The sequence below is a fragment of the Diorhabda sublineata genome, chromosome 5 (assembly GCF_026230105.1).
Source record: "Diorhabda sublineata isolate icDioSubl1.1 chromosome 5, icDioSubl1.1, whole genome shotgun sequence".
Taxonomy (NCBI): domain Eukaryota; kingdom Metazoa; phylum Arthropoda; class Insecta; order Coleoptera; family Chrysomelidae; genus Diorhabda; species Diorhabda sublineata.
Window position 1 is genome coordinate 8,154,983 of NC_079478.1, and position 15,853 is coordinate 8,170,835.

The following is a 15,853-nucleotide window of genomic DNA, read 5'->3' on the forward strand; positions in this document are numbered from 1 at the left end:
TGGTTCAGCGTTCAGCATCATATTAAGCGATTTTTATATTATAGATTTGCAATATAATCTTTTACTTTGTTAATAATAAATCGAAATCTAATATTTTAATAAATTTGATTATTTTATCAGTATGAAAAGCTCAATACAACAACTCCTAACAAACCGTTGTTGGAAGATTAATTGGAAGGTAACAATTGTATTTGATTGACGTAGTTCATTAAATAAAAAAACATGAAAATATTTGACTTAAATATTTTATTGTCGACCTCCAACAGTAAATAAAATGTGGGAATGATTGTCTAAAAATAAAATTTGTAAAACACTGCATAATGAGATGAGGGAGCTCTTCCTGTACTTTAATTGAAACGGAAACGAACAATCGTGTTGGCCGCGACAAACTCGCGTGGCCTGCTTCACTTAAATCTACTTACTGATAAGACCCGGGTACAATAGCTGATTACATCGAAAATTTTTGAGTGATTTTAGAAAAATAATGCTTGGTGAAGACTATCTGTGCGTATATATGTGATGCGACTAATTAGTGATCAGTGTTTTTGTTTCCATCGTAACCATGAGGTGAGATGAATAAATGCGGCAAACATTTCATATCTACCTTGGTGGTTCCACACATTGCTTCAATTTTATGAATTGCATCTGAGACTAATGAACGATATATGGCTTAATCAAGAAATAAAATTGTATTTATACAGCCTGGGTGTATATACAATGTGTCCAATTAAGTCGGAACCTTTTTTATTTTTAGTTTTACGAAAAAAAGTCATTCTTTATAAAAAGTTTTGCATGGTCTAAAAGTGAAAATGCAAACATCAGAAGACAACTTTTATCAGTCATATACGAAGTTCGTCAAAAAACATGATTTTCACAAGTAGTAAATAACATTCATAACAATATAATGAATCCTTCAAATAGTTACTTTTCAATATTTGAACAAAAGATAATAAAAAAATGGAAGTAAAATTATTTATTTTTTGTTTCAATTGACTACAGCCTCAACATGTCCACCATCTCTTTCTGAACATTTAGTGGCTCGTCTATTAAATTCCCTTAATACATGATTGATTATATCTGCCTCTGAAATTGTTGTTTCCAAATGATCAATATTTTGAAAAGGCCTTTGCTGGTAAACCCTATGTTTTAAGTAGCCCCATAAGAAATAAGAGGGGTTAAGTCTGGAGATCTAGCCGGCCAAAAATGTGCGAATGTCTGTGTATTGCTTTGTTATTGAAAGTCGATTCCCTCACAGCTACTGAGGTATAGCATGTAACATGTCTTGTTGGACAGTTGACAGTTTATTAGGGATAGTTCGCTAATAAAATCATTGTATAATTTATTTTGTAAAAAACTTGATTGTCGAAAAAAAGATGGTCCTATGATTTTATTTTTGTAAATACCACACCATAAGTCGGTCTTGAATGAATATTGGTCTCGTGTTTTGATAGTAAAGTGAGGATTACTCTCACACCATCAGCTACAATTTTGTGAACTGATTTTCCATTTGATGTGAATGTTGACTCATCGGTAGAAATTATATTTCTTAATAAAAAAGGATACTCTCCTTATCCATCCATAACCTCTATCTTTCAATGTATGCACAAACTGGGGTTTGTATGGATGATAATTGTTATTTTTTATAATATTTGCCCATAGTACCTCTACTTACTTCATTTCGGATCAAAGACATTCTTTTTCTCAATGACATTTTAGGGTGTTCTAATACAGATAACATCACTTGCTTATCCTAGCACATCACTAGCACATCCAATGCTGAACTAATTTTTCTATGGCAGATGGATAATATTGGATATCTGACAATAATTTTCAGTAATGATCAACTTTTTTTGATAACAATTGTCAATATCCTCAAAAATGAAGGTACTTTACTCTTGAGCCAAAATTCATATTTTTTATATACCTCGTATACGACTAACAAATTTTGATATCTGATGAGTACATTCCAGATTTTGAACCATGCACAACTTTTTATGAAGAATAACTTTTTTTCATAAAACTAAGAATAAAAACATTTCTTATATGGTTCCGACTTAATTGGACACACTGTATATACTTTATTTTTATTTCTTAATGAAAACCAAATAAAAACTAAACACATGTAAAACTTAGTTCCTTATATTTTTATCTGATAGAATATTCGATAAGTACTCTTTTTATTATCGTGATTTTGAGGATTCCTCGAAATTTCCCCAGTAGCGGTTCATTCATTTTAATTTTTGTTCTAAAGACCAAAAAAAGTAAGTATGTTTTGATATTGGTCTTATATCAATACATCTGATCTTGGTCTTGCTATTGCATTCTTTGTTTTGAACTTTCTCTTGCATCGTCTCGCAAGACTTGCGATCACCTATAACCTATTGCTATTAATTAAACACATTGTAATTAATTCGTTAATTAATTATTGAGGTGCAGTAGTCTCTTGGGTCTTATGGTCTAGTTTTTAAGAAAATAAAATTATTGTCGACATCCCACTCCATGAAAAGCGTTCAATGGGATCTTAGTCTCGATTTCAAAACGCCCTCTTTATCTACAACGTCTATCAAAGTCCAGTAAATTTGTGGTGAAATTATTATTTATACCTGGTAAGTTTTTCTATTAACTTTTCAACTTTTTAACTTTTCTTTTTATATGTATTAGTTAAAATTCAATAACAGCGATTGCTTCAAATAATAAGATCAACAAACTGTTTAAATCCTATTTGAAATTTATTGAAATGCCAGGAAATATAAAAATTTCACTTTGTCCAACAACTAAAACACGAAAATTTTGGCAATAAACGATACCTTCTTTATAATAAGAATAGTTAAGCTCTTAATAGCCATTAACTGCCAACATCAACTCTTCATTTCGGAAAATCTCTAACCACCCAGCCTTTTTGTCAAGTCTGGGTACAGAAAATAATCCGAGGGGGCTAAATCTAGTGAGAAGGGTGCATAAGGTAGCAATTCAAAATTTAATTCATTAATTTTGGCCATTGCAATAGCGGATGTGTGATCTGGTGCATTGTCTGGATGAAACAACACTTTTTTCTTAGCCAAATGCGGCTGTTTTTTCTTGATTTCTTTGCTCAAACGTTCGCCTAATACTCGCCGTTGATAGTTTTTTCTTTTTAAAGATAGTCATTGAAAATTATCCCGCGCGCATCCCAAACAAACCGACGTCTTGCCTGCAGGTGGAACTATATTTGTATTCTTTGGAACCGGTTCTCCCTTTTGAGTCCAGTGTTTTGATTTTAATTTTGTTTTGGGTGTGAAGTGATGGACCCACGTTTCATCCATAGCGCAAAACATTGGCTTTATTTCTGTGTAATATTACCAAACACTCGATGGAAACATCTTCACAACGCTGTTTTAGTTCCATTAGGACCAAAGGCGGCAACAATCTTGCGCATAGTTTTGTCTTGTCCAAATTTTCATTTAATATTTTTTGAAATGATGCTAGTTCGCGCACTTTCAGTCGATCAACGATCATCGAGAACCGCTTTGTGGATTTTCTTCAACATATTTGGTCGCTGGTCTTCTTGGTCGTACGGTCTTGCTCAAAACTTCGCTACTTAATATTTTACTGCTGATAAGGAACGAGCAGTCTCACCCAAAGTAGAATCTAGTTCATGTTTTATTTTGGATCCATCATTTTAATAAAAAATCTTATCAGAACATAGTACATGTAAATGTAAAATTAGTAAAAGCCAATATGAAATTCGATCTAATCGTAAAACAATAAACAAGATTCAGTAATTGTGGAGATAGGGATATGAAAAATATATACCACTTGGAAAAGACACTTCTCACCAAAGCTGAAAGGCAAAAATTGAGACGAAAGTTGACTATTCAATTCATAATTTCTAATAGACCGGTCGAGCATTTAACCTTTCAGAATAAAGAGAACAAAAAATTGATAAAAATACTCATTTCAAATGAAATCCATAGTCATCATACTATCTGAGTACTGTGATTAATGTATGAATCATAAAGTACATTAGAAAACAACAATCCCTAAAAATCTTAAACTTTTTTATTCTTGAGAGACAGTTTCGTACAAAAATAAAATAACTTTTCAAGAAAATAAAAGTTAGACTTCAAAATTTGTTAAAGTACTTAAAATTATACAAAAACAAGACTTAAGGCATAAGGCTTACCATGTATTTATCTCGCTTCACAATTCCTTTGATTGAAACAATCAATTTTGTTCCTTCAAGTTCTGTTTATTTTAATTTTAATCAGTAAATTCTAAATAAATTGCTAGCGGTTCTAGGAAAGCAGACAACCAGTAGAATTTCGCAGTCCTAAATTTTAGCATTGTTTAATTTCCAAAATGTTTGTTTCGATGTATTTAGCTGGAATCTTTTTACAACTTCACATGTAGAATTCAAACTAAATTTAATTACAGCGAATTTATACAGACATATTACTTAATTAACGTTAACAGAATTTTATTTATGATTATCCATTAATTTATGTGGAATTTGGTAGTTTAAATTTCACTTTTTATTAACAGATTGATCTTTTATTTGCTACACATCTTCAATTTTGATGACATTACAATTTAATATATAAAAATATATATAATATAAATATATAAAATAATAATAAAAAACTAAATTTTTAATAACTTTATAAGAGATCAAATGGCAGGATTAGACCAGAGGAATAGATAACACTATTAAAAAAATGTAAATCTAATTTTGAAGCCAATAGAATCGAGGATTATATATTTGTATCAATAGAAAGATAGAGATAGAGAGAAATACTTTATTGTCAAAAAAGAGTTACAATTGATAGACAAAATCTTATAAAAACTAAAAATAATTAAATAAAGATACAAAGAAAATAAAGTTTCAATATACAGAAGAAAACAACAATGAATAAGGCACTTTCCATTAAATACGCCCTCAAATTATTGCGGAATGCGGGAAAAGATGATATCGATTCAATTTCAATTGGCAAGTGATTGTGCATTTTTTTGCATTGTAGAATATTGAGCCCTCAACTAATTCTGAACATGGAATAGGTAAATAATGTAGAATATTGAGAACGAAATTAATGAATGTACTCTACAAGTATAATATTTAGTACCTATAAGGCGAATCATAGAGCTTTGGCAATCTATTCTTACGAGGTATATTCGTAAAAAAGTTTCTTTTCCATCATTCCTTATAGCAGCAGAATTCTCCCCAGGTACAAGTTAAACGCGTTTCATGCATGTTTATACATCAAAAAACTATCATTTTTAAGTTAGAACTATTTTCAGTAGTAAGAGGTATCTGTTCAGAACGCCGTAGTTTGATGTTCCATAATTTATGATCAGTGATTCATTGGTTTTTGCGGTACTTTGATAGTCAAAACGGAAATTTGAACCTCGCGAATCTCACACGGTTAATCCTACAACGTTGATACCGTTGAATCCAGCATTATTGGAACTAGATTTCCTAGTCCAACCATAATTTTCTCTTCTACTGATTAATCTTGAAAGATTTGACGATGTAGAGGCTTATATGAAGAACTTAAATCGAACAGTCAATTTTTTTACTAAAATGCCAATATTATCATAAAAAACTTCTTACGTGCTTAGTTAATATACTCAACAAATCTGTTGTAACTATTTTTTTGTATGAGTATATATTAGAGGACTACAAATCTATACAAAAGTTACAATTTCTATACCTTTTTTTCTACACTATTTACTAGTATCGTTGTTGCTGCTTATAACCGTTTATCTCCCCTCTTCAAAAAGAGCCTGCATGTCTCTGCCATTATGCTTACATCTTCAATTCAAAATCATATTAAATCATCCAACGTAAAGCTTCACGGGTGTTTTTCATTTTTGCACAAACTTGCTTCATTTAAACTATCAACAAGTTACACAGTCAATTTCTTAATTCCCACTGGCTTCGCAATAACAAATGTCAATGTTCATAAATACAGTGGTGCTACAACTCCACTATTGTTCGTTTGTAAAAACTTTTTCCTATGTATGTATATGAGTTGTCTCAATTTTTGACAGGTCAATGTATTTGTTACTTTTATTTTTAGGAAAAAGTGTCCTCTACGTCGAAAGATGTACGAAAGCTCGTGTTCGTATCAAGGGGCGTTGGAGTTAAAGAGAAGCGCGTCAGCGACATGTCCTTTGGGTATTAAAACCGAGGAGTTTTCTACTGCATCAGATTGGCCTGCCTACAGGTTTTGTAACCCAAGCACTTTCGAGCAATTGAAGCAGAGTGTGGAAAAGGCCAAGGCTGCACTTCAGGTAAATTATTTTACTCTTAATAATATTATAATTATTACATTATTAATCATTTGTACTTTACCGTTCTGTTTATCTACACTCCAATCATTACCATGAAGTGAGGATAGGAAGAGATAACCAAACATGTGAGATAAAGCGTCGAATACAGTTAGGATGGATAGCTTTTGGCAAGTTGAGTAATACCTTGAAATCAGACTTACCAATAAGTCTAAAGAGAAAAGTATATGAGCAGTGTGTTATACCTGTGATGTCCTATGGGGCAGAGACGCTTACCCTCACGAGACAAACTGCAGGAAAGATGAGAGTGGCGCAACGGGCAATGGAAAGGGCAATGTTGGGAGTTACGAGAAGGGATAGAATTACAAATGAGAACATAAGAAGAAGAACAAACGTTAAGGACATTATTGAAATTATAGCCCAAAAGAAATGGAAATGGGCAGGCCATGTAGCCCGAATGACGGATAATAGATGGACGAAAAGAATATTGGAGTGGAGGCCAAGAATGGATAAGAGAAGTAGAGGCAGGCCGCCAACAAGATGGAGTGACGATGTAAAGAAAATTGTAGGAAATTGGATACATACAGCTCAAGATAGAGATAGATGGTTTAAACTAGACGAGGCCTATATCCAGTGGATGAAAGATGGCTGATAGATGATGATGAATCATTATCAATGGAGATAATATTTTTCTGATACAAATGAGTATATATTTAATTAAATCTTCAGTAATATTTTCCCCTAAATATCTGTGTTACTACTAGAATACGAGTGGTGAAGTGATTGAAAGTGTTCAATAAAATGCGGAGCAGCGCTATAATGCGGCTTTCAATTTCTATATCTGATCTCTTTGATGCAAAATGTTGAAGCTTACTGTTATTTCAATCTATTCAAATACTATAGATCATTTTTCTTTCACCATCAATGTTGGATTGGTTGGAACGACATTTATCTACACAGTAAGATCGACAGAAATATTATTTTGGAAAACTTCTTATACTTCAATATTTGATTTTTATAAAATTTTATCAGCTAAATCAAATCTGGTTATTTTTTTGTAAATTCCCCGCTATGGACTAAATGTAACTCATTTTCTGGACTGGGTTTATCCTTTTTTCTCTTTCTTCTATGGAGCTTCTTGTGTAGCGGTTTTGACTATAAATTTCTTAGTGAATTCCTCAGTTAAGATTTAACAGTTGTCCTCCATCATGTTGGTATTCCAGCAACGTCGATAGCGTTGTCCATCAGTTTAATATCCTGGCAAAAATTCCTCACTCACATCTCCCAAATTGTCCTGGAAGAAATCGACGACATCTTAAGCTTGTGAACTTCTTTGCACTTTAGCTACAATGTCGGGTTCAACGACGAATGATTCGTTGTTATTACTTAAAATATCTTCACGTTAAAAAAAAGTAGTTGAAGAATATTCACATCACTCAAACCAAATTTCCATTTGAGATTTTAGTATGATGTGCTGGCATCCGCTAGAAGGTTGATGTAGTTCCATTGAAAACCAGATAACAAGTTGCCCGTTCTTTGCATCTTTTAAATTGTCTGTAGGGGGACGAAATATAGAGGGTTGTTCCGTATTGATAACGTGTATGCTGTTATCATTAACTAATTTTGTGGTCAGAGATTAAAAGCACGTTTTCGGGATCATTACATTAGTCCAAAGATGATGTCTATATTGGAAGTACTAAAAATCTTTTTATCTTTTCCAGGATCGAAGTAGTTTTTTCGGGAACGGTAGTGCGTTCAGTGACTTGTATAATGTGTCAACGGGAAGATCTCAAGACAATATTACAGATAGTTCTAGTAGATTAAGAGACAATAATGAAATTGATATTAAAAGGAGTGGTGAGTATAATATAAATAATTAAATTATCTAGCGAATTTCATTTTTTGATGAATATACATGCATCGAACCCAAAATCTTCCTATTTTTACCTATTACTTCTAGATAAACTGGGTTAAATTTGCAAAAAGTTCAATTGGTTAATGTATGTATTATCAATACAATATACAGTTCGAATTTTTAATGCTTCTATATTCAGCTTCAATTGGAACTAACCTATTCAGTTGTGGAATAGACCACAGTTTGTCCAGAAGCTCTTCTGATACTGTATGTAACATTTATCCTGAAGTTCAGAATTTAAATTTAAGGAGCTTGGATTTACCGTTATTGTGAACAAATTATGACTACAACCAATGTTGTAATACATATAAACCCAATTGTACTAAAAATTTAGAGAATTATTTATACTTATTGAATAGTTGTACCTGGAAGTATTCTTGGAAATTTCATATTTTTCTGGGCGTCATAATTTTAAACGAGATCGGTGCTCTTTAAACCAGATTTTATCAGATCTTCTAGTTTTCCCAATATACAGTCACAATTACAAAATAATTCAAAGATACTAGAACAAATTTCCTATGTTTTTTGTATAGATTATGGACATAAAGAGATATCTTTAAAAAATGACGCTTTGTCCACTGTCATAACCGTTATGTTTAAATGTATCATTAATCAAATTAGTAATCTTCTTGTATTTTTTATTATTAAGTAGGTAATTTAACAGTGTAGAAGAAGATGTAGACTGGCTATTTTATGTTGAACACAATGGAAAGAATCCTATTCCTATATCTGATTATTGATGAAACTTAAAATATCAACTGCCCCGTATTTTCTATTTTTTTATGTGAAAGTGTTGTTGAAAATGTTGAATTTCGTTTTAAAATGAATTAATTCACAAATGATGTACTGATTGTTCTTTTAATTAGCAAAAATATTAGCACTGTACCATACCCTGGGATACTACTGAAATTCTTGCATAATCTGCTAAAGTGAATAGATCAGCTATAAATGGAGATGAGAAATTGCCCATAGCTCTTCACTCATGGGGTTGAAAAAGTTCGTTTTCGTACTGGAAATAATTTTTTTCATTCCAATGTAAGGGTTTTTTGATGGAATTTGACCTTTATAGGTCCTCATATTGTAAAGATAGTTTGGTTATGAAATAATAATATTGAATGCAAAAAAAGATTTAAATTGATTTATAATATGTCGCTCAACCAAACAAAATATTTTTAAATCCAAATTTGTATTACATATTATTGACTTTTGTTTCAAAAACTTACTAAATAATGTCATTTTCAAAGGGCACTTGTTACCATAAGAGAAATTTTCAGGTAAATTAGGTAGAGGGACATAAGATCAGATCTATTATATTTATTAGTAATTAGTATTTAGCAGAAAACTTTATGGACAACCTGTATATTCATGAGTATGGAAAATGTATGAAAACTTAAAAGGAAGAGTTACTTAGTGAATAATTTTCGGTAACGGAAAAACAATTCGGACTTCTCGGAATAGGAATCGACCTCAGGTCTATTTGTTACGAGCTAGATTATTTACTAATTAAACAAACCTAGATACACGTACCGCATTTATATTTTAGTTACATATAAATGAAAAGCACTACCGTCCATCTTATCGTGGAGAGCTATTTGGAATAAATTAAGAAAATGGGTACAGAGAGGAATAACGGAAGAGGAAGCCCTACTACACTTTGAATAATTTTCAGTTATCGAGAAAATCATTCTGACAGTTCCCTGAAACGAAATCAGACTCTGATCTATTGGTTAGAAAACGTTAGTTAAAGAAGTCATACAAAGCACACCACGCTATTATATAATTTTTTCATCACTAATTTGATTCTCATTCCCAGAATTGTTTATAGTTTGTTGCTAGAAGCATATTTTTTAGCTTCTTTAAACTATAATATTTAAAATTTATTCTAAAATTTTAGTACGTCAAACAATTTCGTTAAATCTAAATCACATGATATTTTCTCAAATTAATTGTTTACTGCGTACATACTTGAATAATTTTTTGTTTCTGCTTCAACTTCCCATAATATACAAATATGGTTTCTCGAATATTTGTATAAATTTTGTTTTTCGTCCAATGCATGAGAATTCACAGATTTACAACAAATAATCCTCTCAAATTAGTTGAAAACTAAAGCCGAAGAAGTAGAGCGATTCATAGAAAGAAAGCGACAAATTGAGAAATTATGTTTGTCAAGAAAATCCTTGAAGTAATAACATAATTTTAGAAAACTCTTAGGAAAACGATTCACAAGCAAAGCTCCTGAAATTAGATAAAACTAAAAGCGAGGTAACACTAGATGGTTTCCAAACACATGTTTCCACATGTAATTTGTCATTGAACATAAATTGTTTTCTAGATAAGAATCATTTTTTTGTTAGAATTTAATTTATCGCTTATCTATTCAATCTACCATAATCAATTAACACATAAATAAAATAACGACACGTTAGTAATTCAATTTTTACACAATGCCACTAAAAAGAAACATTAATTTCTTCAAGACATGTAAATGTACCATTAAGCTGCCGTTCCACTATTCATAGTCAAATCATTACGGACTTTTTCTCAAAAACTAGTGCGAACAGACAGGCTTCTACTTTGTGTTTTATGTGACAGAATTAGCTTTGTTTTTAACGTGAACAAGTAAGAATACAAAAGTAGTGCGTGTTAAGTCTTAACTCGTAAATGTTCAAACTAGGAAGTTAAGTCCATACATAAAATAGAAAAGGAAAAATTAAAGTTGTTCAGATATGAATAAAGAATATGAGGAGTAAATAGAACTTTGACACAGGCAAAAATAAAAATGAGATTAATTATTCTGTTCAAACAGGTCTTTCTGCTTTCTATATTTACAGTATAGTCTTATTTTCCAATAATAGAATGGGGAAGACCATTCTCTTTTTAGGTAATTTCAATGAATATCTTCGATAATCTGGGATAAAATCTGTGCATATTGATTTTTAATATTTTAATTTTCCAAAAAATACAAACTACGCGTTATTAATAGGGTTATATGTAACAATATGCTTAGGCCGGGTTTCTTCACTTCCTAATAAAGTACCTCTTAACTATTATTTACCGAATAACCAAAAATTCGATGTCTTCACCTTCTAATAAAGTAACCCTCCGAGTAAATCGAGTTATTTACCAAATAAGGCAGTTCCAAGTGTCAATTAAAGAGTTTAGTAGAAACTTAACCGTTAATATACATCAAAAGTATTCGTCAAACAAATAATTAAATATATGCTTTTCAAGATTCAGAAGATTTGATTGATGAAGAATTTATTGAAGAAATACAGAAAATTTCAGAAAAAGCTCATCTTAAGTTAATAATTTGTGATCCTTTATAAACATTACACGAACTCACCATAATGCTTTATATATTATTATTTTTTTCTTTGGATGGATCCAATCTAATCATATCATTAGGTATAATAATATATTAATGTTTAACTTTACTTTCGGTCTCTACAACGTACTTCACAAGCAAAAAGGGATTATACAGAAAGTTCATGAAGTTCAAAACAGATATTGTAGAGTTAATGATTAGAAAGAAAGAATGCAATCGATAATTTAATCTTCATTATGTAACTTGACAGAAGAAAAACTGACATTGAATTGAATAATAAAAAATCGTATGTATCAAGTCTATTTCCTCGTTTTATTATACCCACTTTTCTTCTAATTTCAAATTGTTGTGAAACTTTATTATTTTTTGTTTCTCTTCTGTAACATACTCAGAGCTATCCTCTGATTTTGACCTTTTTTGAATGATCATCGTTCATCTTGTATTCAATTCAAGAGTTTTTAAAAACATCTTGACTTTAAATTTTTTCTTCTGCAAAAAGTTTTTCATTTCCATAATAGTATTCAACTGATTTTCGTAGCGTTAACAAACCAAAATTGCTACAATGGACAAATGCCACAACAAATAATCAGTCAGTAATCCTTCGTTAACAATGTATCAAACATCCTGTAACCTATAATCATCTGTATTTCATTAGTAGTATGCAATATACTTACAACAGTCAGTAATCAGTACGAATATCCTTAACTAGTGGAGATGAATGTAATGAAGAGTAAAATACCATGGCAGCAAGTAGAAGCACAAAAGAAAAAAGACAGCAAGAATCAGCGGCAAATTAGAAATCAATACCTTTAGAAAGAACAACAGATATGTACAGTTCTCTAACAATAGAAAAATGTTCATCTCCAAACGAAGGCAAATCCGAAAAACCAACAAGTAAATACCGTCCTATTCATATATATGGAGGAATCAATTACAGATAAATGATAGAGCAAATATACGATAAGAACAAGAAGAGTGTGCCACAAAAAGACTGGCTAACAGTATAAGGAATTTACTCAAAAAATGAAAATATAGCATATCAACCAACTCAAAGTATAACAGGCTAAAAGAATTGTAATGTAATATTTGCATCACCATTCCGTTTCGTGTTGCTGGAACCAGCAGAAAACAATAAAGATTTGTATAAAATTTGAAAATTGCAAAGAAAACTCATCGAAATTGAACCACCACACTAAAACAAAAACAAAATAGTGTAGTGCACGAATTTTCGCATTTGTTCGCGTAAAAAGTAGGAAATGATACATCCCTACAAGCTGTAAGAAAACAAAAGACACTCCGTAGAAAATAAGCAGCCATTGAATTCCAAACCAAAATCTTATGCAGAAGAAGTCAACAATAACTCCCAAAACTCCACTGGATCAACAGAAAAGATACCTACATTACCACTACAGTTTTTCAATGAAATAAAAGCCATGTTCAATCGATTAATCAAGTAAAATAACATGATTTCAAAAACCCATAGCAATAAAATGGTTTCCTTATGATTAAGTTCATTGGACTAGAATAATGGAACGCCAATGGTCTAGAGCAGTATATAGAAGAACTTGAAATGTTTTTAACACAAAACCACTACATGTAAACGAGATATATTTCACAAAAAGGGCTTTAGAATACCCAATTATAAAGTATGTCACATACACCAACCGGACAACACAGCACATGGAAGTCTAGCTACATTGATAAAACATACAATTAAAATTTAAGAACTTTCCATTTACTACCAGAATAAAATTAACGACCTTGCCGTAGGAACTCACAGTATCCGCAGGGAATTGCCCAGCTCGACACGACATAAAACAAAATGTTCTCGAAGAGTTGTTCAGTTTATCAGGATACAAATTTATCAGGAGTCTCACGAGAAAACAAAGCCTTTGTCTACAAATATACCATTAAACCTACATGAATAAATGGAATTCAGCCGTGGGGATGCGCTTCAAAATCCAAATTCTGATGTAAATATTATCCAGAGATCTCAATCGAAAATACTTCGACAACTGGTAGATGTTCCATGTTTTGTATCCATACGTTGAACCTGGGTGTGCCCACAGTAACAAAAGATAATCAAAAGAGGATCATTAGATATAGTAAAACTATAATAAATCGCCAATATCCACTACTAGAATTTTTGAGAACAAGAAAAACAAGAAGATTAAAAAAACTAGCCACCAAACCTAGTATGAGGTATTAGGAGTTACAAGTCCCATCAAGACATTATAGGTGTTGGATTATCAAACATTTGTAAGTCAATTAATTTTAAGAATGTAATTAGACTCTCTGATTCTCCATAATTAATTATATACCACCCGTTCATCGTCTAAAAATTTTACTTTCCGATAGCATCTTCCATTTCCTTGTTTATAAAATGCTCTTTATAATTTTCTTATAACCATTCTAAATGCTTATAATTGGTTTGTCGATTTCAATATTTTTACTCTGTAATTTTTTTATTTTTTCTCATATTTCTCTTTTTTTGTATACTCTGATTTTTCTCAATAAATTCTCCTCACTTTTACTATTCTGTGCATTCTTCTTCCAATATTTGATTAAGGTTATTCTTCAGGCCTCTCTGGTATTTTAAAAATTTAGAATCCTCTTTAGATGCTCAATAAAAACAATATTGAATTGTATTTCAATATATTATAAAATAATTTCTAAGACGATTATTTATTTTCCAACTTTCTATTCATTTCCTTTTATATTTCATATATTTTCCTATTGCCTGTTCCCAAACAAATCATTAATTTCAGGAGTGAATATTCTTATTATTCCTTTACAAAAGTCCTCCTTTGCGGTAAAACTTTTATGACAGGCTTTTCCTTTCGAGCCCCTTGCCCTCGCATTTTTGTTTCCTTTTGAATTCTTAATTCCAAAAAGGACATTCTTTATTTCTCTATTTTTCTCTTTGTTCTCATAAAAATTTTATTATTTAATTGAGATTATTTATTAGGGTGTGCTGCTATCGTTAATGGTGGAATTATTTAGTCCAGTTTGAGAATACAATACTTTTGTGAATGCTATAATAAAAAATTAGTATACTATAGTCTATTTTGTAATTTCTTTTAGTGATTCCAAGCTCATATTTAGAATTAAAGAAAAAAACATGTCTATAAACAACACCAGGTATAGCGTGATTTTCCATAATGATGCAACTATTTAGTCTAGTTAGAGAATACAATATTTTTATGAATACCACAATCAAATATTAGTATACTATAGTCTATTTTGGTAATTTCTTTTGGTTTAGTGATTCCAAGCTCTTATTTAGAATTAAAGAAAAAAACATGTCTATAAACAACACCAGGTATAGCGTGATTTTCCATAATGATGCAACTATTTAGTCCAATTTAAGAACACAATATTTTTATGAATACCACAATAAAATATTGGTATACTATAGTCTATTTTTGTAATTTCTTTTGGTTTAGTGATTCCAAGTACTTATTTAGCATTAAAGTAAAAAAAAAACATGCCTATAAACAACACAAGATATAGCGTAATTTTCCATAATGGTGGAACTATTTAGTCCAGTTAGAGAATACAATATTTTTATGAATACCACAATAAAATATTAGTATACTATAGTCTATTTTGGTAATTTCTTTTGGTTTAGTGATTCCAAGTACTTATTTAGCATTAAAGTAAAAAAACATGCCTATAAACAACACCAGATATAGCATAATTTTCCATAATGATGCAACTATTTAGTCCAATTTAAGAACACAATATTTTTATGAATACCACAATAAAATATTGGTATACTATAGTCTATTTTTGTAATTTCTTTTGGTTTAGTGATTCCAAGTACTTATTTAGCATTAGAGTAAAAAAAACATGCCTATAAACAACACCAGATATAGCGTAATTTTCCATAATGGTGGAACTATTTAGTCCAGTTAGAGAATACAATATTTTTATGAATACCACAATAAAATATTAGTATACTATAGTCCATTTTGGTAATTTCTTTTGGTTTAGTGATTCCAAGCTCTTATTTAGAATTAAAGAAAAAAACATATCTATAAACAACACCAGGTATAGCGTGATTTTCCATAATGATGCAACTATTTAGTCAAATTTAAGAACACAATATTTTTATGAATACCACAATAAAATATTGGTATACTATAGTCTATTTTTGTAATTTCTTTTGGTTTAGTGATTCCAAGTACTTATTTAGCATTAAAGTAAAAAAACATGCCTATAAACAACACCAGATATAGCCTAATTTTCCATAATGGTGGAACTATTTAGCCAAGTCAGAGAATACAATATTTTTATGAATACCACAATGAAATATTAGTATACTATAGTCTATTTTGGTA

The 15,853-nt window shown here is 30.7% G+C and overlaps 1 protein-coding gene across 1 annotated transcript in view; it reads left to right on the plus strand.

Annotated features, from left to right (window-relative positions):
- Window positions 1-368: 368 nt before the first annotated feature.
- The window catches only part of LOC130443899 (DNA-binding protein D-ETS-3), a 136,470-nt gene continuing 120,985 nt past the window's right edge, over window positions 369-15,853 (plus strand). Inside the window, exons 1-3 of the mRNA XM_056778787.1 lie at window positions 369-567; window positions 6,057-6,270; window positions 7,989-8,124. Coding sequence (XP_056634765.1) covers window positions 563-567; window positions 6,057-6,270; window positions 7,989-8,124 — 355 coding nt within the window. The 5' untranslated portion in view covers window positions 369-562. The remainder of the gene's footprint in view (window positions 568-6,056; window positions 6,271-7,988; window positions 8,125-15,853) is intronic.